The following is a 24,525-nucleotide window of genomic DNA, read 5'->3' as shown; positions in this document are numbered from 1 at the left end:
AACTGATGTAAAACTACTAGCCCAAGAAGCCTGGCAGCCTGAATATCTGACTCTGACTTTCCCCAACGTGACTAATAACGTCCACACAGTAAAATACAGAAATGGCTTTATAGTTGGCAATCTTTTCTTTCCGCCTTTTAACGTCTCTTCCTCCATCCATTTGCTTTCAGGTCGTGAACAAGACTTCTGTATGATGTGTGTGATGCAAGCTCACGTGACTCAGGCCCTTTGTAACTCCGGAGGAGTCATCAAGCCTACCAGTGTTATCAATGATCTTAGACGTAAGTCTCCATCAAAATCATTACCTATAAAGACTAAACCTTGCTGTCCAGTTAGGCAGCCTGAACTGAACATAAAGCATCATAGGCCTCCTACTGTCTAATATGCACATCCTCTGACAAGCACTTACCAGGGCAAGCTAGAGAAGAAGAAAATGGAAGGGATATAAAGTGCTCCCGCTGAGGGTATATTTTTCATATGCCTTTTGCTGCTGCACAACTTAAAGGGTTATTCCCATCTCAGACAATGGGGGCATGTCGCTAGGATATGCCCTTATTGTCTGATAGGTGCAGTTCCCACTGCTGGGACCCGCACCTATAATGAGAACGGAGCGGGGAGAGCTGTGGCTGGAGGACCCCAGATTTCCACCAAGCGCTGCTCCCATAGAAGTAAATGGGAGCGTACAGCGCATGCACGGCCCAGGCTCCCATTCATTTCTATGGGCCCGACGGAAATAGCCGAGCCAGTGTTCTGCTATTTTCGGCAGCCCTATAGAAATGATCAGAGGGCGCATGCGCAGTGCGCCCTCCTTCACTTGCGGGGCTCCGTTCTCGATATAGGTGTGGGTCCCAGCGAATCCAGCGATATGCCCCCATTGTGAGATGAGACGAGACAACCCCTATAAAAAATAAATAAAGTACCTGCCAGCAGGATCAATCTGCCTGGTAGGGATGAAGATGCTGAAAAAATTCAAAAATGATGCATTTCTTGTGAAAATTGGTTGTGGTGTTCCTGAGAAGAAAATATAATTATTTATGCAAATGAAGGCTTCAGTGCACGGAGGTAAGAGGTCGAGCCCCTTGGAGCACCTCAGTTTTTTTAGTGGCTTCAATGTCTTTGCAGTGAAGCTTTCAAGAGCAGAAGTCATTTTTTCCATGGGAACGGAGGTTTACGAATACATCTCAGCCATGTCCAGCACTGAAAATCAGTGCTCAAAAACACTTTGTAATAATTAAGAACTGACATGCTTTGCAAAAGGGTTCTGATTTCAATTTTGGATGATATCTCCTCTATTGTATAGCAGTCGAGTGCTTGTTACAATCTTAGCTGCTCAGTAGTCCGTTAATTATCACTTATTTATCCTTCTGTTTTAGGTATTGCAAAGCACTTTCGTTACGGAAGCCAGGAGGATGCTCATGAGTTTCTTAGATATACGGTAGAGGAAATGCAGAAATCCTGTCTTAAAGGTTGCTCTAAGTAAGTGAGATTTACCAGTGCCAATACAGTTCTATGGTCCAGACTGATATATTATTAAACGTTTCATCCTTAGGCTACATGCACACGACCGTATGTGTTTTGAAGTCCGCAAAACAAAAGCGGATGACATCTGTATGCCATCCGTTTTTTTTGTCATTTTTTTGCTGATCCATTGTAACTTTGCCAAAAAAAGGAAAAGAATAGGACATGTTCTATTTATTTTTTGCAGGGCTACGGAACAGACATACGGATGTGGATAGCGCATGGTGTGCTGTCCGCATTTTTTGCGGACCAATTAAAATGAATGGGTCCGCATCCTATTCGCAAAATAAACTAAACTGACACGGAAACAAAATAAGTTCATGTGCATGAGGCCTTAGGCTTAGGGTCCACGGCAATTTGTCACTTGTGATATTGTGAGTTTCCATATCACACAACATTGCTGTGTTAAAGCACATGTTTTTAGTGTGTAAAAAAAATAAGTGAGAGGGTAGCTTTCTTTCAGGGGATCATCCTCACAAATACCTTCCTTAAAGGGAACCTGTCACCTGGATTTTGTGTATAGAGCTGAGGACATTAACCTGAGATGAGTCCTGTACGTGACTCATCTCAGGCTAATACATAAAGTCCCTGACTCGCCTATTAGGTACAGTTCACACCCTGTGATCCGATGCGACTTTCCCAGCCAATGTCCCACAGCCTCCTGGCTGTACAGAGCACAGTACACCCACTGTCTCAAGTCCAATGTCTCTTGTGGGGGATTAAGGCTTAGTAGTCTGCCTGACTATGGCCCTGCGACCCTCCCAGGCATCGCTTTGTCCACCAACTCCAGGCTTTCTCCCAGCCTCGTGGTCTCTCAGCCTCCTGGCTGAAACCACACATCCAGAGCCCCTGCCAGACTCTGCTTCCACACTCTCCAGGACCACACTTTCCATGATCCCACTCTCCACCCTCTCTCACTCTGAGCCTGGCAGCTGATGGGGAAGATATGAAAAATCCTGACATGCACCTCCCCTAACAGCCATGAGGTCTGTCACTGCCTCACAATAAATGTGTGTGTGTGTGTGTGTGTGTATATATGTGTGTATATGTGTATATGTGTGTGTGTGTGTGTGTATGTGTGTATATATATATATATATATATATATATATATATATATATATATATATATATATATACACAACTCTATAGAAATATGCAGAAGAGTTCAGTGATCTATTATGAGTGTTCTTGTGACATAACAGTGCATGATAATTATTATTTTCTTTTGAGGACAATCCTGCAGCTTACATGATATATAAATATATCTATCTATCTCTATTTATTTTTTATAACCATTTCCTTAAACCGGCTTATCTTGTTTAAGTGCTTTGGACGGACATCCAATAAAACTTTATTAACCCTATACTTTCAGTGAAATAGCTGCATATTTCCATGCCATTTTTGTTGGGAAAGGCAGTTTCATCCAACAGCACTGCTGCCTGCTTGACTATAAAGGCTCATTCACACGGCCGTATGAATGAGTCCTCATCCTTTCCGCAGTTTTGTGGAACTGCCAGTTATGAGAAGCATCATATGATACATGAGCATACAGTACAGTGAGCTGTAACTTTGCAGTGTACAGTAGTTCAGCTGCAGCGGCCTGCTTCTTTCCCTTCCTGAGCTCCAGCAGCACATTAGCATTTCTCACCTATCCACAGGACAGATAAGTTATGGTTGCTGGGGGTCTAACTGCTGATACCCCAACCAATTACAAGAACGAGAATCCCATGTTCCCCAGTTGCATGAAGCAGTGGTTCTTTGCAATGCTCAGCTATCTCTGTCAGTCTCAGTCTGAAGTGTGCATGCATCCACCACCCCAGTCAAATAGAGGCTCGGGAGCACTGTGTTTGTCATCGGTAGGGTCCCAGCAGTGCGATATTTTTCATATAACCTGTGGATAATTGTTTTTTTTGGTACACCGAAGAGAAAAGAATGCTGAGATAGTAGCCGCACATCTATAAAAATATCAAATTTATTTAAAGCAACAGACACAACAGAGAATGGGTTAAAAACATTGTATACAATCAATCTGGGTCATGTGAACTGAATATAGACACATGTCCCCCTGACTCACCACAAGGGCATGAACATTCCCCCACATGTGCAAATAAGCAGCAGCTAAACATGTAATCCATCAACAATGAAAAAAATGGAAAGCTATAATACTTATCATTTAGGATTGCATAGTGGGGGTATGCGTGGTGGTCAGAAAACAAGCCCAACGCTAATAGTTTTTTTTATTTGCTGGCCCTTTAAAGATTGTAGCAATTACTGGAGTATAGGATTTTTCTTTTATAACTTGTTATACTTTACATGCCTGGTATTCCTCCTGAAAATGGAGTACAAGTTATGAGAGGGGAATTCTCAGCACGCAGTTACCAACTGGCTATATTTTACTCGCTGCCTATATGTTAAGATGGGACTGTGTTATTTAGTTTCACTGTACACATTAATGCAGATTTTATTCTCGGATGCTCAGTCGCTGCATTTCTTTCTCTTTCAGTGTGGACAGGCACACACAAACAACAACTTTTGTACATCAGATATTTGGTGGTTGTCTACGTTCTCGAGGTAAGATGTGGTGTTCAGAACATTTATATGCATGGAGTTCAGAGTCCTTCCTCCTACTTGTATAAAAAGAAAAGTTTACCATAACTTAAATCACATTCTTTATTTTTATATTTGTTTGTTACAGTGAAATGTCTAAATTGTAAATCCGTTTCTGACACCTACGATGAATATCTCGATATCCCTCTGGAGATAAAGGTAAGAAAAAATAAATATATATATATATATATATATATATATATATATATATATATATATATATATATATATTACTACTCAGATGGGCGTTTCATACACCAGTCTTAATAAAATTCAGCTGAATTAGTGGCGGAGCTTGGCAGTGTGATAGTATGGCCACTTGACCCGTCAGCTCCGTGTATCAGCGCCGATACAACGGCACAAAATGGAAAAATAAAAAAAACCAGATACAGACATAAAACAAGTATTTTATTCTACTTACCGACTCCCGGTGTCCTGCGATGGGGAAGAGGAATGAGCGGGCACCGCGTCATATTACTGAGTTTGTCACAGTGACAAAAGCTCCACAAGATGGCGCTGGTCCCTCACAAAACAGCCTAACAACGGCTGTTATTGCTGAAGAAACCAGCAGGGGCAGCAATAATAGTAAATGCCGATATTAACCCCTAACAAACTGGCTATTAACACTAAAAACTACCCCAAATAACAAACTACCCCACTACCCCAAATCACTTTTTTTTTCTCCACAAACTCCCACAAATTCTATTAAACCTGCAAAAAAAACGCAATATTCCTTCTCACAATTCCTCAAAACAATCTACAGACCATAAAATGTCGGCAGAAGAACAGCCTATTACAGAAAATATACTGAAATAAATGCTAACATCACTACAAACCAATAACATTGGTTAAATAATGCAAAATATCCATAAAGACATAGAAAATCTATGTTCACGTACCCCTCATATAGAAAACAAAATGGAGGAAATTATTACAGCACATAACGACCTAACAGACGCATATGAAAATGCTAACTCTGAAATAAAAGGGTTGAAAGAAAAAATTACGGATCTGGAAGACAGATCGCGCAGAAATAACGTAAAAATAAGAGGAATACCTGAAGAAGTTGAACCCTTCAATTTAGAAAATTACATACAACAACTTATCAAATCAATCCTACCAACACGTGACAATATGCTGCTCCTAATAGAGATGTACTAGCCAGAATATATTTTTACCACATAAAAGACCAACTTCTACAAGAAAACAGAAGAAGAAATACCCTACCTGAGCCCTATCAAAATATCCAAATTTTCCCGTATCTTTCAGCAACGATACTACAGGCAAGAAAAGATCTATCTAACATCACCAGCGCTCTCCGGGAAAATGAAATCAGATACAAATGGGTCTTCCCTACGAAAATGATCATAAAAAAAGAAGATACCACATATATAATACGGAACCAAGAAGAAGGGGGAAAAACTACTACAACAATGGAACCTAATGCAAGCATCCAGACAAACACCAGCCCAAAACTTTACTCAGAAAAAAATCATTCAAGAATAGAAGACGGTTGGAAAAAGAGGAAATCCCTCCTAAAACATCCGAACTAACCAACTAACAACACCACTACATGGTGCTGATCCGCCCAATCTGATTTCTCCGCCACACAGATTATATGGCTATTATAGGCAATATAGACTATAACCGTTTATATATACATTTATTCTTATGTTATGTAATACTTCTTACTATATTTGTTGGGATAAGAATTTTCTATGGTTAGACATGCCGATACTTAACACCACTCAACTTACTGTCCTGTAAGATGAGTAAATATACACCACTGCACACACTACCTGAACATATATTGAATGAAAAAGTGAAATGTATTTCATTTTTATGTATTTTTTTTTTTTTCTTTTCTTTTTACTATAGAACATGACTATAAAAATTACCTCTATTAACGCTAAAGGACTAAACTGCCCTACTAAACGTTTCTTATTGTGGACTGAGGCAATATCTTTAAAATGTGGTATTCTTTTCTCACAAGAAACACATTTCCATAAAGATAAAACCCATAAATGCCAACATCCTAATTTCCCACACATATTCCTAGCATCAATAAAAAAAATAAAAAAAAGTTATGATCGCAATAAAAACCATAAATTTAAAATTATACACCTTAAAAGTGATCAACAAGGAAGTTATATAATAATGATATGCGAATTAAACCATATTAAATACACCTTAGTAAATATATACTCCCCCAAAACAAAATGAATTTATTGCCAAAATATTCTCAAAAATTTAGAAAATCGCATAATCGATATTATGTTCCCAGACTTAGGCTACTTTCACACTAGCGTTCGATCGGATCCGTTCTGAACGGATCCGATCGTAATAATGCAGACGGAGGCTCCGTTCAGAACGGATCCGTCTGCATTATATTAGCAAAAAAAAAGCTAAGTGTGAAAATAGCCTCGGACGGATCCGTCCAGACTTTCAATGTAAAGTCAATGGGGGACGGATCCGCCTGAAGATTGAGCCATATTGTGGCATCTTCAAACGGATCCGTCCCCATTGACTTACATTGTAAGTCTGGACGGATCCGTTCAGCTGTCCGCCTGTCCGTGCGGAGGCGAGCGGAGGCTGAACGCCGCCAGACTGATGCAGTCTGAGCGGATCCGCTCCATTCAGACTGCATCAGGGCTGGACGGCTGCGTTCGGGTCCGCTCGTGAGCTCCTTCAAACGGAGCTCACGAGCGGACCAGCGAACGCTAGTGTGAAAGGAGCCTTAGACTCCACTGCCCCATCTAGACAAAACTCCAATATGCATAACCTCATTGTTAAAGAAGGAAACTTCCGCCCGGCAGTTTGTTTGGCGACATCACCGGCTCTGATGGGCGGGCTTTAGCGCTGCCCATCAGAGCCGGTGACGTCACCGGGCATCCTGGCAGCCCCATGGAGAGGCCCGATACGTTACCGGATCTCCAGAAAAATGCCTTAGCCATGCGTGATTTGACGCAGGGCAAAGGAGAGCCTCGCTCCCCTGCGTCCCGCCAGTAAGAGGGCCACCTACTCTCCATCCCTGATCTGCCCGGACCCCTGCTGCCTTGTGCCAGCGGTCGTGGTGGTGGCCCTGCTGGTACAAGATTAAAGGGCGAAGACCACTGATGAAGACGGGTTTCCCTGTCTCCCATCCCTGGCTGTAGGGAGTAGCGATGTATCCCATCCACCTGTGACCCATCTTGGCCTCTCCACATTCGGTACGGTAGGGGTTAATGCCGCCGCCGTCATCTCTTGCTAACAAGCGCACCACCCTCATCCCCTCAGGTTCCAGGGGAACCGGCTTATATCACTGCATGCGGCACTCTTTTAGTACTGGCTCATATAGCCTCAGGGTGCATATAGCAGCAGGCGGCACTCTTTCGGCGGCTACTTCCCACATTCGGCCGCCATAAATTTTACCTACAACCCCGGCTAATGGCGGCTCCATGCGCCGCACAGTGAGAACGCGGGGGCATGGCTTCCTCTACATCAGCCCACTCTGCCGTCCATCTCAGAGTTGGAGGGGGAGTAGCTTATTCTCCCGCTGCGGCAATGCTTCTTCCTCCTTCCTGTCAGCTGCAGGATGACACAGGACCTGCGACCGCCATTTTCTGGTAGAAGATCGCTACCCTCTCCAGCATAGAGCATCACAATGTCTCATCCAGCCAATACCTCCCCTCAGGCACCATTCAAGGCCACCTACTATGCCTGCATTTCGTGCACGGTAAAGTTTCCTCGTGGTCATTTTCACTATGCTCTGCATGCCATGCGCCTGCACAGAGCCTTCCCTCCATTCTACAGCAGCCCTTCATCCTGGCTGTGGGGAACCTGACTGGGCAAGGTCCCTGTCCCGGTCAGTGGATGACCTCTCTAAAATCTCCCATTCCACCCTTTCTTTGCTGGTTTGTTTGGTTGAGAAATCGCCACCGGTGCAATCCACACCGTCGGCGTACAATCCAGAAGCAGACTTCCTAGAAAAGCGTCCCAGAGCAGGCCACTGTTCCTCCTCTGACGCCTCAACATCCCCTCCTGTCTCCCGATCACAGGTGTCCTCCCTCCTAGGTGACGCGCTGTCGGAGGGTGAGATTGTTGAATCTGAAATGGCCCCGGAGCACTCTTCTCAGATTGCATCCATGGTGGATAGCCTGATATCTGCTATACGTGACACCTTCCAGGTTCAGGAGGAACTCCCCTCCACCAGCCATTAGGGGGTGTCATGTCTGCGTTCAAGGCAGACCCCTAAGTCTTTCCCATTACACAATGACTTTTCTGTAGTTGTGGCAAAAGCTTTGGACCAGCCAGGTCTACGCTTCATTGTTCCTAAGCGATTGGACCTACTCTATCCTTTTCCAGGCAATTGCGTGGAAAAATTGGCTTCTCCTCCGAGGGTGGACCCACCGGTCACTCGCCTTGCTAAGAACACCGACTATCCCGGGGGCGGATGGCTCCTCTCTCCAGGACCCTGTAGACTGTCGCATAGAGACGCTCTCCAAGTCCATCTTTGCAGCTAGTGGTTTGGCCTTACGACCAATTTTTGCCTCGGCATGGATAGCCAAGGCGGTCTCAGAGTGGGCCCTCCGTTTGAACAAAGACCTAGCGGCCAATTTTTTTTCCCCTGCTGAGCTCCAGTCCTTAGCACTCCAAATATCTCAGGAAGGGAAATGGCTCTGCTCTGCGAAGCGGCTCTGGACGCTAGGATGATGGTCGCCCGTTCCTTGGCTCTTGCAATATCTATCCGCCGAGAGTTTTGGCTCAAGGTTTGGGGCGGCAGATTCATCCTCTAAACGCTCGCTTTTGAGACTTCCCTTTGCCGGCTCTCGACTTATTGGTGCCCGGCTGGACGAGATTATTTCGGAAGCAACAGGTGGGAAAAGCATCCATCTGCCCCAACCCAAAGCGAACCGTTCCTTTCGTCCTAGAGTTTCCTTCTCCCGTTACCAGTCCTTTCGCCGGTTCTTGGGCACCCGTCCAGCAGCCATATCAATGGCTGCGCTGTCCACTCAGGACCAACGAAAGGGTCCGTCCTTTAAACCCCAGCAGGCATGGCGTCCGCAGGCTCAGCAACCTCGTTCTGCTCCCGGAAAACTGCCTTCAACATGAAGGTGTGTCCCCGCCCTCACGGGTGGGGGTGCGTCTCCTACTTTTTTAGGAGATTTGGCGGACCCATATTTTGGGCGCATGGGCACTTGAGGATGTCACCTCGGGTTACAAGATAGAGTTCAAGTCTATCCCGCCCAACTGTTTTTTCCTCTCTCAGCCTCCCAGGGATCCAGTTCGAGCTGCGGCATTCTTTCACGCAGTTAACTCCCTTCTCTCACGGGGTGGGGGGGGGGGGGGGGTTGTGATAACGCCGGTTTACGGGTTTTTATTCTAACCTGTTCATGGTTCCCAAAGAAGAGGGCGATGTCCACCCAGTACTGGACCTCAAGATAGTGAACCGCTTCCTCCGTATCCAGCGATTCAGGATGGAGTCCCTTCGTTCCATGGTTGCTTCATTGGTACAAGGGGAATTTATGGGTCCATAGACATCCAGGATGCCTACCTAGACGTTCCCATCGCAACCGTTCACCAAAGTTTTCTTTGGTTTGCCATTCATTCGTGCAATTGCCAATTTATCACCCTACTATTCGGCCTGGCGACCGCTCTGCGAGTATTCATAAAGGTACTCGCCCCCCTTATGGGCCCATCTGCGATCCAGGGGCATTACTTTGCTCCCATATTTGGACGGCATCTTGATCAAGGCTCCTACAGCGTCTCAATGCGAGGAAAGTCTTCAGATCACGTTGAGCACACTATCCCGCTTCGGGTGGTTAGTCAATTTGCGGAAGTCCTTCCTGTCTCCGGCCACTTGGGTCAGGTTCCTGGGCATGACGTTAGATTCAGGTTCAGCCGTGTTCCGCCTGCCACTAGACAAGAGTCTGGACATTCAGAGGTCAGTGCGTCTGCTACTCCAGCGCCGCAGTCTATCCGCAATTGTATGCGGATGCTAGGCCTTATTTGAGGCAATCCCTTTCGCCCAATTCCACCCCAGGTACTTTCAGCTGGCCATTTTGTCATCCTGGGACAAATCTCTGGATCTCGGCAAATGCGCTCGGCACTCAGTTGGTGGATCGTGACTGCGCACCTGTCTTCAGGGAAATCCTTTCTCCCAGTGACATGGACTGTCATTACAACAGACGCCAGCCTCCACGGCTGGGACGGGGTCTTCGCCACACGGACGGTCCAGGGCGTTTGGTCTCCATCGGAGTCCAAACTGTCCATCAACATCTTGGAACTCCGGGCCATCTACCTCTCCCTTCGCCATTGGACTCCCCTCTTGCAGGGTCGTCCGGTCAGAGTACAGTCAGACAGAGTACAGTCAGTCAGACCTGTGATTTCGGCAGTCTACATTCCGGGAGTGGACAATTGGATGGCAGACTTTCTCAGCTGGACGACGGTGGACCCAGGGGAGTGGTCTCTCCATCAGGAGGTGTTCGAGACTCTCTGTCTCTGGTGGGGACGTCCGGAAGTGGACTTGATGGCATCCAGGCTCAATCACAAGCTCCCATGCTTCTTGTCTCCTGCAAGAGACCCGGTGGCGTACGACGTGGACGCTCTCGTGGCACCATGGGACAGCTTCTGGTTCCTTTACGTCTTCCCACCCTTCCCACTCCTACCTCGGATCCTGCGCAGAATCAGGATGGAGTGCATCCAGACAATCCTGATCGCCCCAGACTGGCCTCGACGAGCTTGGTACTCATAACTCATTCTTCTTCTGGGGGATGCACTGTGGCCCCTTCCACTCAGGGCCGACCTGCTCTCCCAGGGCGAAGTCTTCCATCAGAATTTAGATACGCCACGTTTAACGGCGTGGCTGTTTAAACAAAGGGGTTTTTCTGATGCGGTCATTCGGCCTATGATTAGGGCTAGGAAGCCCTCCTCTTCCAAGATTTACTATCGGACTTGGAAGTCCTTCCTGCGCTTCTGTGAGGAACGCTGTCTTCTCTTCCTACGGTGCTGGTGTTTCTTCAGTCCGGATTAGAACTGTGTCTGGCTCTGAGTTCCCTAAAGGGGCAGGTCTCAGCCCTATCCATTTTTTTTTTTTCCAGCGTACACTGGCCTTCTGAGGTCCGATCAAAACCTTTATGCAAGGGGTGGCTCACCCTGTGCCTCCCTATCAGCCGCCGTTGCACTCTTGGGACCTGAACCTAGTTCTGGGTTCGCTCCAGGCCGCTCCATTCGAACCTCTGAGAGAGGTCTCCCTTTGTTTTCTTTCCTGGAAAGTGGTGTTTTTGGTTGCTATTACATCTATTCGAAGGGTTTCGGAACTGGCGGCTCTTTTCTGCAGGGAGCACTTCTTGGTGTTCTATCAAGATAAGGTGTTGCTCCGCCCAGTGTCGTCTTTTCTACCAAAGGTTGTATCTGCATTTCACTTTAACGAGGACATTGTTCTGCCCTCGTTTTACCCTAAGCCTTCTCATCCACGGGAGGTTTCTCTCAATCGTCTGGACGGTCTGGTGCAGGCTTTGAAGATATACCTGTCCGTCGTGGCTGCCTTTAGGCGCACGGACGCTCTGTTCATAATCTCGGAAGGTCCTCGTAGAGGTTTGGCGGCTTCCAAGGTAACTATTGCCCCGGTGGATTAGGTCGGCCATTGCCGAGGCCTATTGCTCTAGGGACAAGGCACCTCCTCCTGGGATCACGGCTTACTCTACCAGAGTTGTCAGTCCTTTTTGGGCGCACCTCCACCACGCTTCTGCGTCTCAATTGTGTAAGGCGGCGACTTGGTCCTCCTTACACACCTTCAAAAAAATTTATCGAGTGCATTCTTTAGCCTCAGCGGATGCTGCTCTCAGCCGCAGAGTCTTGCAGGCCACAGTGTAGTGACTTCTATGAGGGAGTTAGTTTCTGGGGGTTGTTTTTCCTGCCCCGGGGACTGCTTTAGGACATGCCATGGTCCTGTGTCCCCCAATGATGTGAGCGAGAAAACAAGATTTTTTGTGAATCGCCTGTAAAATCTTTCCCGCTTTATTCATTGGGGGACACAGCACCCACCCAATGTTCTTTCTACAGCAAGTGGGTGTCACGGCCACGGTTATGGTCGTGACTCCTTGGGAGCCGCATACAGTACTTGTCAGTTGGGGCCTTGTTTTGGTTCGGTCTTATGGCAGTGTGCAGTTCTTGTTGGTTTTTAGTTTAATTCTGCTTCTCCTACTGCTGGAGCACAAACTGATAGCTCCTCCCCTGCAGGCTATACCTCCTCCAGCCTGGAGAGAGCATAACAGATTTCAGCTTAGTGTCTCCTCCTAGTGGCAGCAGCAAGCTATACCCACGGTCCTGTGTCCCCCAATTGATAAAGTGAGAGAGAGATTTTACAGGCAAGTTCACAAAAATCTTGTTTTTGTACTCAAAATCTTATAACGAAAGCCATTTTTAACTTCTATGCTGATTATTAACAATAGTGAAGATAAGTTAAAAAAATATATATACTACAATGGGAAAGAGACCAAGGAACAACCTATTCTCCCAAAAATTGGAGATCTGCATTCAACTGGACTAATGAAATATCCAAAGGAATGCACCACTGTGAACTCTCTTGAAAAATACTTCTGAGATGGCACCTAATATCGGTAAAAATAAACCATATGGATCCCAACTACTGTGATCTATGCTGAAAAAATTGTGAAGTCCAAGGAACCTATCTACATCTATGGTGGACATGTCCAAAAATGCTAACTTTTTGGAAAATGGTATTTGAAAAACTAAACAAGATGCTCCATATAAATATCCAACCATCTCCAGACTTTGCCGTATGTTTCCTACCAAATCAACCAATTCCACAACATACCAAACAGTGGGATGCCATATAATACGAGCCGCAGGAAGCCTCATAGCACAAAAATGGAAAAGCCCAGAAATCCCTACCATCACAGAAATTTGGACATCGGTGTCATACGCACACAGTATGGAAATTATATATGCATCATATTCACCATCTATCTTTAGGAAAAAAACAAAAAATTCTGGTCTCTATGGAACCCGAACTACCTAAACGCCATACCAAACTGATTTTCCCTTAACTATAGATGATTTTCTAGACTGACGTTGATATTATTTACCTGTCATATTTATTTTATAAAAATATATAATAACCAATTCATTAATACTTAAGATAAATGCATATATGTGTGTATATATTGTGTATATATGTACACTACTGTCCTTACAAATATATTATGCGTATCATATATGCATAAATATGATGACAAATTGTGTATGTGTAACATGGGTAAATACACATATAGTAGATAGTCCAAGAGAGAGAGAGAGAGATATGTATGTGTGTGTGTGTGTGTATATATATATATATATGTATGTATAGAAACTTACTATGCCCCAAAAAAACAATTTCTCGCCCATATTCATTGGGGGACACAGAGACCTTGGGTATAGCTATGTCCTCTAGGAGGCGTTGACACTAGATAAAGCTGTTAGCTCCTCCCCTGGTAGCTATACCCCCTCCAGCCTGGAGAGAGAGCTTCAGTTTTCTCTAGTGTCAATAGGAGGCAAGACCTCCCTGCTCTGCAGGGATCTCCTGAAGATTTTATTTTTTTCCTTCCTTTTCAGATGGGACAACAGGGTCGCCTCGCCTCCCTGTTCTCCCGGGGTCGAGTTGCGCCAGTGCCGATTCCGCACTGCTGCCTCCCCCACAGAAGACAAAGTAGACCAGGGCAGCCTCGCTCCCCTGCATCCCGCCAGCCAAGGGGTCACCTAGGTCCGCCAAAGAGAAGACCCTCCCGCCATACCAGACGCCTGCCACTCCGGTGCCAGCTGCTGAGGAGGTGACCCTGCTGGAAAAGGTGACCTTGAGGGTCCACTTCGGGAGGGTGAAGAGAAGAGGATGAGAGAGGTGAGTACATGGGGCTAGGTGAGTATGAAGACCTCTTCCCCCTCCCTCCATCTTTGACAGTCTGGGTCGCCCTATGGTTAACGGCCAGGGGGCTTTAATCAACTATGACAAGACCCCTAAAAGAGAGAAGGGGTTAATCCGGCGGGCGCCATGCGACACGCGGTCCCCCTTTCACTTGCCCTCTAGGCCGACTGTTTCCGGCTCTTAGAGGGTTAATGTATCTTCTCCCCGGGCACCTCCGGCGAAAGACTGGGCGCAGTCCGTCTCTGGCTGCAGTATCCTTTAATTTACTCTTTCGGGAGCAGGCGTCACACACGCAGCTCCGAAAGGGTTAACGCCCCTGGCTGTTCGCGGACATCTGACCCCTTGCGGTAGTCTCGCGCCGAGGGGCACTTACTTAACAAGGTCCTCCGGCTGTCACGATTCCGGCCGCGGGGTGAACATCCCGGTCCTCCGGGCGCCGCTGCAAATTTAGGCCCCGGCTTCTCTTGGGGCCTATAGGCTTCCTTCCCCTGTTGTCATCCCGGCCGCGGTGCGGCTTCTCAGGCGGGATGTGTGTCGCGCTCCGGTCCCTCCCTCCACCCTCCGGCTGACTTCAGTACAGAGGGGGAGGGTCCGGGGTGGCTGTGCATCGGTACTTTAGGCCCTGGTTTCGCGACCTGCTAGGCCGCGACTCAGAGGGGGAGGGTGGCGGGCTGGCGCGAATTATTCCCGCCTAGCTGCCGCTGCCCCGCCCCCATCAGCACCGCCCCTGGACCTAATGTCGTTATTGGTTAACCCTTTCCGGCCAGCCACTTCTGTTGGGCCAGCTCCGGATTATCAGGGGTTGGATGGCCTGGGAAAAAATAAAATTGCTTATTGCACTGTTAACCCCTTCCTGCCTCTTATCCACTTGAGGCTAGGCAGACCAGTTTAATAAAAAAAAAAAAAAAAAAAAAAAGGTTAAATGAAGCTGGAAATAAATGTCTACCTCCATTCAGGCCCTACTCCCCTCAGTCATGTCCACTCTGACTGTGCGGCACAAAAATGGGCCCGTGTCCTGCCCCGGACATGTGACGACCTCTCTTACCGTAGTTTCCCACTCCGCCCTCTGGGCCGTTTGGTTGATAATCCTCCACCTGCGTAGTCCAGTGGAGGACCTCTGACAGTTTCCAACCCACCCTCAGGGGAAGCTTGGTTGATTCTGTCCACCGGTGCAATGCAGTTGAGGACCGCTGCAGTTACCAATCCACCCTCCGGGGTCATTGGTCATGATTCTCCACCTGCTCAATACAGCGGAGAGCCTCTGGAACTCCCATTCCACCCTCCGGGGTCGTTTGGTTGATAATTCTCCACCTGTTCAATACAGTGGAGAGCCTCCGCAATTCCCAATTCACCCTCTGGGGTCGTTTGGTTGATAATTCTCCACCGGCTCAATACAGCGGAGAACCTCTGGAATTCCCATTCCACCCTCCGGGGTCGTTTGGTTGGTAGTTCTCCACCTGTTCGATACAGCGGAGAGCCTCCACAATTCCTAATCCACCCTCCGGGGTTGTTTGGTTGATAATTCTCCGCCTGCTCAATACAGCGGAGAACCTCTGGAATTCCCATTCCACCCTCTGGGGTCGTTTGGTTGATAATTCTCCGCCTGCTCAATACAGCGGAGAACCTCTGGAATTCCCATTCCACCCTCTGGGGTCGTTTGGTTGATAACTCTCCACCTTCGCAACTCACAGGAGGACAGCTGAAGTATTCCCGTAATTCTCCACCTGCGCAATTCAGTTAAGGATCTCTGCGGGATCCCAATCCGTCCTCCGGTGCCGTTTGGTCGATATTCTCTACCTGAGCCATACTGTGGAGAACCTCTGGAATTCCCAATCCACCCCATGGGGTCGTTTGGTTGATAATTCCCCACCTGCGCGATTCCAGTGGGGGGAAAAGACTGGAAATTCCCAATCCACCCTCTAGGGTTGTTGGGTTGATAATTTTCCGCGGGTTCCTTTTTGTATACGGGACCTCTGTTCCCAATCCACCCCCAGGTAGTTTGGTTGATAAGCCCCAACTGCGCAGTCCGCGACTGCTAGGGGCGATTTTCTAATGCATATACCTGCGCGCAAGCGGACCACAGCAGGTCTTCTTCTCCTCGATATCTCCACACCCCCTCCCTTCCTCCCAGGGTCACGCTCGGATGCACCCTCTCTCACGGGAGTGGGTCCGCCCGAAGGGGGGGGGTGAGGAGTATCACTGATTCGGGCCTTGACGTGAATCCGAATCAATCTCCTTAGGTTGCGTCTACGGTGGCCAGTGGCACTTGTCGTGGGCATTACCCCCTTCCTTAGGCGGTATAGTTGCACCACTACGATACGGTGTTCACCTTTATACTTTGTCCCCTGCCATGGGTGGACTAGGTACAATAACACTATTTTCAGTGCATTCCCCCTTCTGTAGGTGGTGGAATTGTACCTCCACTGGGTTCTGTGCCTGCCGTGTTCATTAGCTCCTTCCATTGGTGGAGCGATTCCATTCTCACTGGTCACAAGGGGTACTGTATCCATTACCTCCTGTCTCGGGTGCTAATTGCTCTCCCATAGGGTACAGGATTGCCATATGCACTAGTTTTCACCGTGGATATTAACCCCCCTTCTGGTGGGGTGTCTGCCTGTGGCACCAGTTTGGATACGGTCCGACTGTCGCACTATCCTTCCTTAGGCGGAGTGTTGCGCGTCATTGTTCTTACTACTTGCCTTACCCTCTTTCGCTAGTGATCACTAGCGGGGGAGTATCTCTACATCTTCAGATTCTGCAATTCAACGGCGCCACGGCTCTAGGTGCCTGCGCTTATTTCATTGGGGGCGTGGCGACAGTCGGTACTTGACGGTGCTCGGTACACTTACTCTAGTACTATATGAGTTCCGCCAGTGCATACGTGGCTATTCCTCATTGTGTTCCTTGGAGCTGGTTTTGGGCAGGATTATAACTCCTGCCCAAACCCACTTGTGTCCTAGGGGCTCCCATCTCTATGGGTTTCCATTGTCCCAATCGGGAACGGTGTTGTCCGCATCAGTAGTGGTGCGTTCACCATTGCACATATCTGGTTTGTGTGCCGACGGGCCAAGTGTTACACTGACGCCTTACTCTCTTCCACCATTCCTGTTGTGGGAAGTGTTTGGGTTGGCACTCTGGTTTAGCTTTGCAGCCTATTCAGCCTGTGCGGGTACTAGCGTTCGCAGTCGCTACAGTGGGGCATTCTATCAGGTAGGGGTTCTACCCTGACGCTTGCTGGGCAGTTGTTCCTGTTCAGCGCCCTTCCCGGGTGGAGCGTTTAAAGTTAGCTCTCCTTCCCTGGGGCGGTATGGTACCGTGGCTTCTACCGGATTCCTCTACGGTATGGGGGTCCTGTAGTAGCCATTGCGTAATCTGGCTCCTCCTGTACGGCTCCTTCGTCAGTTGACGGATTCTTCTGTCTCCGTATTCGGTGGCGTACGCTGCATAGGCTCCTCCTTGGCGGGGTATGGCATCCCTGCTTCATCCGGTGGCTACTTCTGTATACTGCTAGTCTCGAATGGGGAACGGACTTCGTCCTTCCCCCTTCTCTTTCCGTTCTTCCTTCTCTGGCTCGGGGTTCACGGCCATTCCGCAAACCTTGGTGGTTCCTCTGTTGCTACTCCCCCTCATCTATGTGATGCAGGGTTTTTGGTTCTGTGGTTTTTTCTTTTTCTTTCGGTCTCGTTCCGGAATGACTTGGCCTGTGGCGTTCCTGTATTCCTCCTTCTACAGGTGACTCCTACCGTTGGTCCTGGGCGCGCTACCGGTGTGTACCTCTACCTCTCGATACTTGACTGGTGTCGGCATGTCTGTCCGATGTAGTCATGCCTTTTCGCTACGCATTCCGTGACTAAACTATGAGACTCCCCACGCCAGGATGTGCGGGGGTGCTGTCGCATCTGTTGATGGAGTTTTGTTCCTGGAACGGGACACCCCTTCTCTTCTTCCTCCTTAAGGCAGAAGTTTTTCTCTAATCCTGGTTTGGTTGTTTGCTTCCGTCAAGCGGTTTTGCTACACCGTCGATACACGGTCGCTAACGGAGTTCTTCCGTCAATGATTCTCATATCGTCACTACCTTTGACTATCCAATGTGTTGATTCCTGGCTTGCGGTTGGGCATGCCTCATTCAGGCAGCTTCTCAGTCTCCCGTCACACCTGGTCGGCTCGGGGGGACATTGGTGGACCACTTCCGTTTCCGTGGAGCGCTTCCCCTTAGCAGGGGTGGATCCGGGGTTTTTTTTTTTTTTTTGCTTGGGCTTTGGTTCTTAGCTGGGTAGGTTCGGCACTGTGTGGCCTTCCAGCGTCCTCTGACCCACCCAGGGTCCTCAATTCCTTCCTACTGGGAATAGCCGTACGGTTCCTCCATGCCGTCCTCCTTTTACCGCCTTGGAATCAGACCTTGGTCTTTTTAGCACTCCGGAATTCTCCCCTTGAACCTGTCCTGGTTTTGCCAGGGGTAGGAGCTTCCCTGGGGCCGTTCTTCCTTTCTCCCGACGGTGTTCTCTGATTTTCATCTCAATGAAGAATCTGGCCTTCTATCACTGCGTACCTCCCCTTCACACCCTCAGGAACAGGTGTTGGGTCGTTTGGCCGTTGTCAGGGCTCTGTTTATTTGTCAGCCTCCAGTTCCTTCCGGCGTACGTGCTCGCCTTGGTTTTGTCTTTCCGGAGGGTCCTCGCATAACATTGGCGGCCTCCAGGGTGTCAATTGCACGTCTGCATTTGTTTGAACTTCTGTCCCCGGGACAGGGTTCCACCCTTCAGTGTTGCGGCTCCTTTCACCAGAGGGGTTAGCGCTCTTGGGCTCGGATGGTTCAAGGTTCAGCCGCAGTTGTGCGGGGCGGCTACTGCCCTCCTCCGCTCATTCACGAATCTTTGCCAAGTGCATACTTATGCATCGGCGGGCACCGCCTCTGGAGGCTTGGTCTTGCAGGCAGCAGTTTTCTGTTGCCTGCAGGGGCGATGGCTCCATGGGTCTGTGTTTCTTTCCCCCCCCCTTGTGGACTGCTCTTGGACGTCCCAAGGTCTCTGTGTCCCCCAATGAATATGGGCGAGAAAAGGAGATTTTTGTATAACTTACCAGTAAAATCTCTTTCTCGCTCTTCATTGGGGGACACAGCACCCACCCAGTATTGTTGTTTGGTCACAGTTGTGGCAGTTGATGGTTTGAGCCTGTTGCGTCCTTGCCATGGTTGGTGTTCTGTGTTTTTTCTTAGCTTGCTTCTCCTACTGCTTCTCACAAACTGAAGCTCTCTCTCCAGGCTGGAGGGGGTATAGCTACCAGGGGAGGAGCTAACAGCTTTATCTAGTGTCAACGCCTCCTAGAGGACATAGCTATACCCAAGGTCTCTGTGTCCCCCAATGAAGAGCGAGAAAGAGATTTTACTGGTAAGTTATACAAAAATCTCCTTTTCTGCAAAAGCATTTCGGCCAAGGGATTTATTAATTTTTTTTAAACATGAGATGAGCAGTAGAAAAAAAAATAGCACAAAACAAGCCGGGCTTGGCTAAAGAGAAGTGGGCCCTCTGTATTTTGAAAGAATTTTCACCAGAAAACTGGTTCATAGCTCAGTTTCTGACACAAAGACAGCCCCAAGATGCCCCAAATTTACGAAGAATGGCTACATCACTTTATGAATTTGTCGCATCTTAATCCAGCTGATTTCCCCCCCCTCAATAGATAGAGAGATATATATATATATATATATATATATATATATATATATATATATATATATATATATATATAGTTATATTTCATATGTTTGTATAACATTTGATAAACAGAACATTTATATCAGTTTCTTCGTATTGTCTTCATTTGTTAAATAGAGCGATTGAATTATACAATGTTAGTGAGTGAAATAAATTGGTTAATCATTGTGACATTTAATAGTTAATACTATAGACTTTAAATATAGATATAAACGTCTGCACAGGCATTAAATAATGTAGCTAAATAATAATAAACATTTCAAATATTTGCGTTTGTGTGTAGAAACGTAAGACTACAATTGTACACACAGGCATCCACACATTTTCATTTTTCTATACTATATATATATATATATATATATATATATATATATAATTTATGAACCAACTTGTACACGTTCAATCCCAAAGCCTGCTACAGCGTCGTCCTTCTACCTATACGGCATTTGATTCAGGTTACATTTTATACCTGGCTTTATTGTGGTTTGTTTTCCATTGTTCATGTCGCATTCGCAATACAAACCCTGCTGTGCCGTGTAGGTTCATTCTTTGACTGCTGACTCACCTGTATATCAAGGTTATCATACTGTTCCCTGGTCTTTGGTTGGTCATTGTACCATGTATATTCCATTGATCAATATATACATTTTTTACAATTGACACGTGTGCTATCCCAGGGTGGCGCTCTTTTTCTGCTCCCATTGACTTTTTTAATGGCATATCATTTACCCTTTTCTTTATATTTATATATTTATATATATATATATATATATATATATATATATATATATATATATATTCTTTTAATCATGTTACAATAAAATATATTTTTACTTTTGGTACCATGAGCTCCGTTCTCTTGCCTTTCTTTTCAGCAATCTGATCACCTAGACCCCTCATTCACACTTCTGTTGTGTCGCTATGACACGTCATAAATTTGTGACATTGCAGAACATCCTAAGTTTCATTTCTTGATTCGGAGCAGATTTCATATTAAATGTGTAAATTATTTGCATTCATCAATAGGCTTCTGTTTGGTAATGAAAATCCTTTTTTTTTTATTTTTTATTTTTTTATTAGACTTCCCATAGTGTAACTAAAGCCTTGGAACAGTTTGTGAAAGCAGAACAGCTTGATGGGGATAACGCATATAATTGCAGCAAGTGAGTAAGACTACATAATATTTTTTTTTTTGTGTGTGAATTTGATGGCATTCTGCATGTTGGCAACCCTACTTAAATTAGTTTTACTTCCAAACACAACTGGGTGTCAATATTCTACTTGCCTGCCTGAGACAGTCCACTTTGAGTGCTGTCAATGCAAGGTGAACGGTAACACCCAGTTGTCAATGTATTAATATATTTATAGTCTGAATAATACAGGAAAGATGTAATGCAGAGTTCCAAGAAGTAGTGCTCGAGAATATATATATATATTTTTTCCTTCAAGGGGAATATAACTATTAAACAGTAGGTGTGACCACATTTTAAAACTGGAATCCAAAGTCTGCATCAGTACCGAGGTAGTAAAGCCGACTTTAGATTCCTGTTTTAAAGGGTTTCTGTCACCTGAAAAATGGGTATTAAGCTGGCTGTGAGGCACAGGCAGCCAGCGAGTGCCCTTCACTCAATGCACCTGCGCCATATCCTGAACAGGACGGCGCAGGCGCGAGATTTACACAGCAGACAGGGCCGGAGGTAGGAGACCAATGATGCCTGCCCCTGTCTATCTAGTGTAGCAGGCCGTAGCCAGAGGTGGGAGAACGGAGTCTCTAGGGGCAAGTTCCTCTCCCCCCCCCCCCCCCCCCCCCCCGCACCTAGAGACTAATTAGCATATTATTAAAAGTTTGTTTTTCTCAATAACGGCGTCAGGCAGTGAGATGGCACTAATATAGTTATGTTCAGCTGACATTAGCACATCGCTAATGTCAGCCAGCTTGATATCCATTTTTCAGATGACAGAAACCCTTTAAAATGTTTTTAAAGACAGCATTAAAATGAAGTTTTGCAACAAATCGACTTGGGCTACTTTCACACTTCCGTTTGGTGCGGATCCGTCATGGATCTTCACAGATGGATCAGTTCAGATAATACAACTGTCTGCATCCGTTCAGAACGGATCCATTTGTATTATCTTTAACATAGCCAAGACTGATCCATCATGAACACCATTATAAGTCAATGGAGGACGGATCCGTTTTCTATTGTGCCAGATTGTGTCATAGAAAACAGATCCGTTCCCATTGACTTACATTGTGTGTCAAAACAGATCGGCTTGGCTCAGTTTCGTCAGGCAGACACCAAAACGCTGTAAGCGAAATGGAGGCGGAACGGAGGCCAACTGATGCATTCTGAGCGGATCCTTTTCCCTTCAAAATGCATTAGGGAAAAACTGATCCGTTTTGGACCGCTTGTGAGAGCCCTGAACGGGTCTCACAAATTGAAAGCCAAAACGCCAGTGTGAAAGTAGCCTTAGGATCTTGTATCCGAAGCTTGATTCGCCCAGCCCTAGTGTCACATCAAGGACCTCTGTTCTGGTGATCACTAAGGAGTGTCCCAGGGGTCAGATCCCCACTGATTAGACAGCATCTTGGTACAGGGTTCCTGTAATTTCACAGCTTGTAGTTACACGCTGAACACTCAGTGTTATCCTTTTCTAAGTTCTAGTCTATGACATAGAGGTCTGTAGTTGAAACGGGCTGAAATCTGCTGTGACTTTCAGGTCTCTAGTTTTAATTTAATCTCCTATTAATATGTCTGTAAAATGGCCCTATGAATAAGGCCATTTTACACGTAGCAGAATTACTGTGGAATTACTGAGGATTTATGTATAAATGAGAGCTGGCTGCTGGCACGATGGGCTGGCGCTGCACAGCAGGGGGGGCAATGCAGATCATGCGATCATTATAGCCTACAACATTTGGAAAACTTAGCATAAAGTAACATTAATTTGTCCATATCTCCCTTCTTATGTTTTTTTAGGTGTAAACAATTGGTTACCGCAACAAAAAGATTCACAGTACATCGAATATCCAATGTGCTGACTTTGTCCTTGAAGAGGTTTGCAAGCTTCAGTGGTGGGAAGCTTTCAAAGGTAAATCTTCTTCTTTATCCCTTTGTCACTTTTCTGTTCTGGCACATATGATGTTGTGATTTGAAATCCATAAATCTCCCTGCATTTAAACTGCTCTTTATTTCACTCATTGCAAAGAGTCCTTACCTTTCCTATTACTGCCGATCATCTTAAAACTGATGGTTTGACGACCAAGTAGGGGGTTCTCTGATTGTGGTTTAACCTCCAGGTTTGCTTCAGAGATGCATAGTTTGGCGATTCCCATCTGGTATTTGTGGAGGGAACATTGACCAGCCTTTGCTGTGTCCAGGACATCATGGAACCAGTGCTACTGCTTTTTATTTATTTTTTAAACTTGGTTAAATGTGATGATCTAGCAAGATAACGCTTGCCCACGCATTGCTTGCTTTACACAAAGTGCTTCTCAGGGTATCCCCTGACCAGGTCCATTACCAGATCTCTCCTCCATCAAGAAAGTCTGGCCTTGGATAGGGTGACCGAGCTCCCAGCACCCACCTTGGCTGAACTAGGGGTCCAAGTTAAAAGAGCTTGTAATTATGTACCACAGGATAGGGTTGGGCGATATCAAAAATATTCCCACAATATTAAGAAATTTATCACGATAACGATGATATATATCGCGATAAATACCCATTTAGAAAAAACTTGGGGCCTCAAGGAGAGATTATACTGTATGGGGGCCACAAGGAGACATTATACTGTATAGGGGCCACAAGGAGACATTATACTGTATGGGGGCCACAAGGAGACATTACACACTGTATGGGGGCCACAAGGAGACATTACACACTGTATGGGGGCCACAAGGAGACATTGCACACTGTATGGGGGCCACAAGGAGACATTGCACACTGTATGGGGGCCACAAGGAGACATTGCACACTGTATGGGGGCCACAAAGAGACATTGCACACTGTATGGGGGCCACAAAGAGACATTGCACACTGTATGTGGGCCACAAGGAGACATTGCACACTGTATGTGGGCCACAAGGAGACATTGCACACTGTATGGGGGCCACAAGGAGACATTACACACTGTATGGGGGCCACAAGGAGACATTACACACTGTATGGGGGCCACAAGGAGACATTGCACACTGTATGGGGGCCACAAGGAGACATTGCACACTGTATGGGGGCCACAAGGAGACATTGCACACTGTATGGGGGCCACAAGGAGACATTGCACACTGTATGGGGGCCACAAGGAGACATTGCACACTGTATGGGGGCCACAAGGAGACGTTGCACACTGTATGGGGCCCACAAGGAGACGTTGCACACTGTATGGGGCCCACAAGGAGACGTTGCACACTGTATGGGGCCCACAAGGAGACGTTTCACACAGGAAGGGGCCCACAAGGAGACGTTGCACACTGTATGGGGCCCACAAGGAGACGTTGCACACTGTATGGGGCCCACAAGGAGACGTTGCACACTGTATGGGGCCCACAAGGAGACGTTTGCACACTGTATGGGGCCCACAAGGAGACGTTTGCACGCTGTATGGGGCCCACAAGGAGACGTTTGCACGCTGTATGGGGCCCACAAGGAGACGTTTGCACGCTGTATGGGGCCCACAAGGAGACGTTTGTACGCTGTTTGGGGCCCACAAGGAGACATTGCACACTGTATGGGGCCCACAAGGAGACATTGCACACTGTATGGGGCCCACAAGGAGACATT

At 46.8% G+C, this 24,525-nt stretch overlaps 1 protein-coding gene across 4 annotated transcripts in view; it reads left to right on the top strand.

The window, feature by feature from the left end:
• Positions 1–24,525, top strand: part of LOC122944568 (ubiquitin carboxyl-terminal hydrolase 42-like) — a 60,697-nt gene that overhangs the window by 25,548 nt on the left and 10,624 nt on the right. For all 4 annotated transcript variants that reach the window (XM_044302979.1, XM_044302982.1, XM_044302980.1 and 1 more), the window contains 6 exons: positions 171–281; positions 1,374–1,476; positions 4,023–4,090; positions 4,215–4,285; positions 20,825–20,907; positions 22,726–22,837. In XM_044302979.1, coding sequence (XP_044158914.1) covers positions 171–281; positions 1,374–1,476; positions 4,023–4,090; positions 4,215–4,285; positions 20,825–20,907; positions 22,726–22,837 — 548 coding nt within the window. The remainder of the gene's footprint in view (positions 1–170; positions 282–1,373; positions 1,477–4,022; positions 4,091–4,214; positions 4,286–20,824; positions 20,908–22,725; positions 22,838–24,525) is intronic.

The sequence above is a fragment of the Bufo gargarizans genome, chromosome 8 (assembly GCF_014858855.1).
Source record: "Bufo gargarizans isolate SCDJY-AF-19 chromosome 8, ASM1485885v1, whole genome shotgun sequence".
Taxonomy (NCBI): domain Eukaryota; kingdom Metazoa; phylum Chordata; class Amphibia; order Anura; family Bufonidae; genus Bufo; species Bufo gargarizans.
Note: the sequence above shows the minus strand (reverse complement) of the source record. Positions and strands in the feature narration are given on the sequence as shown.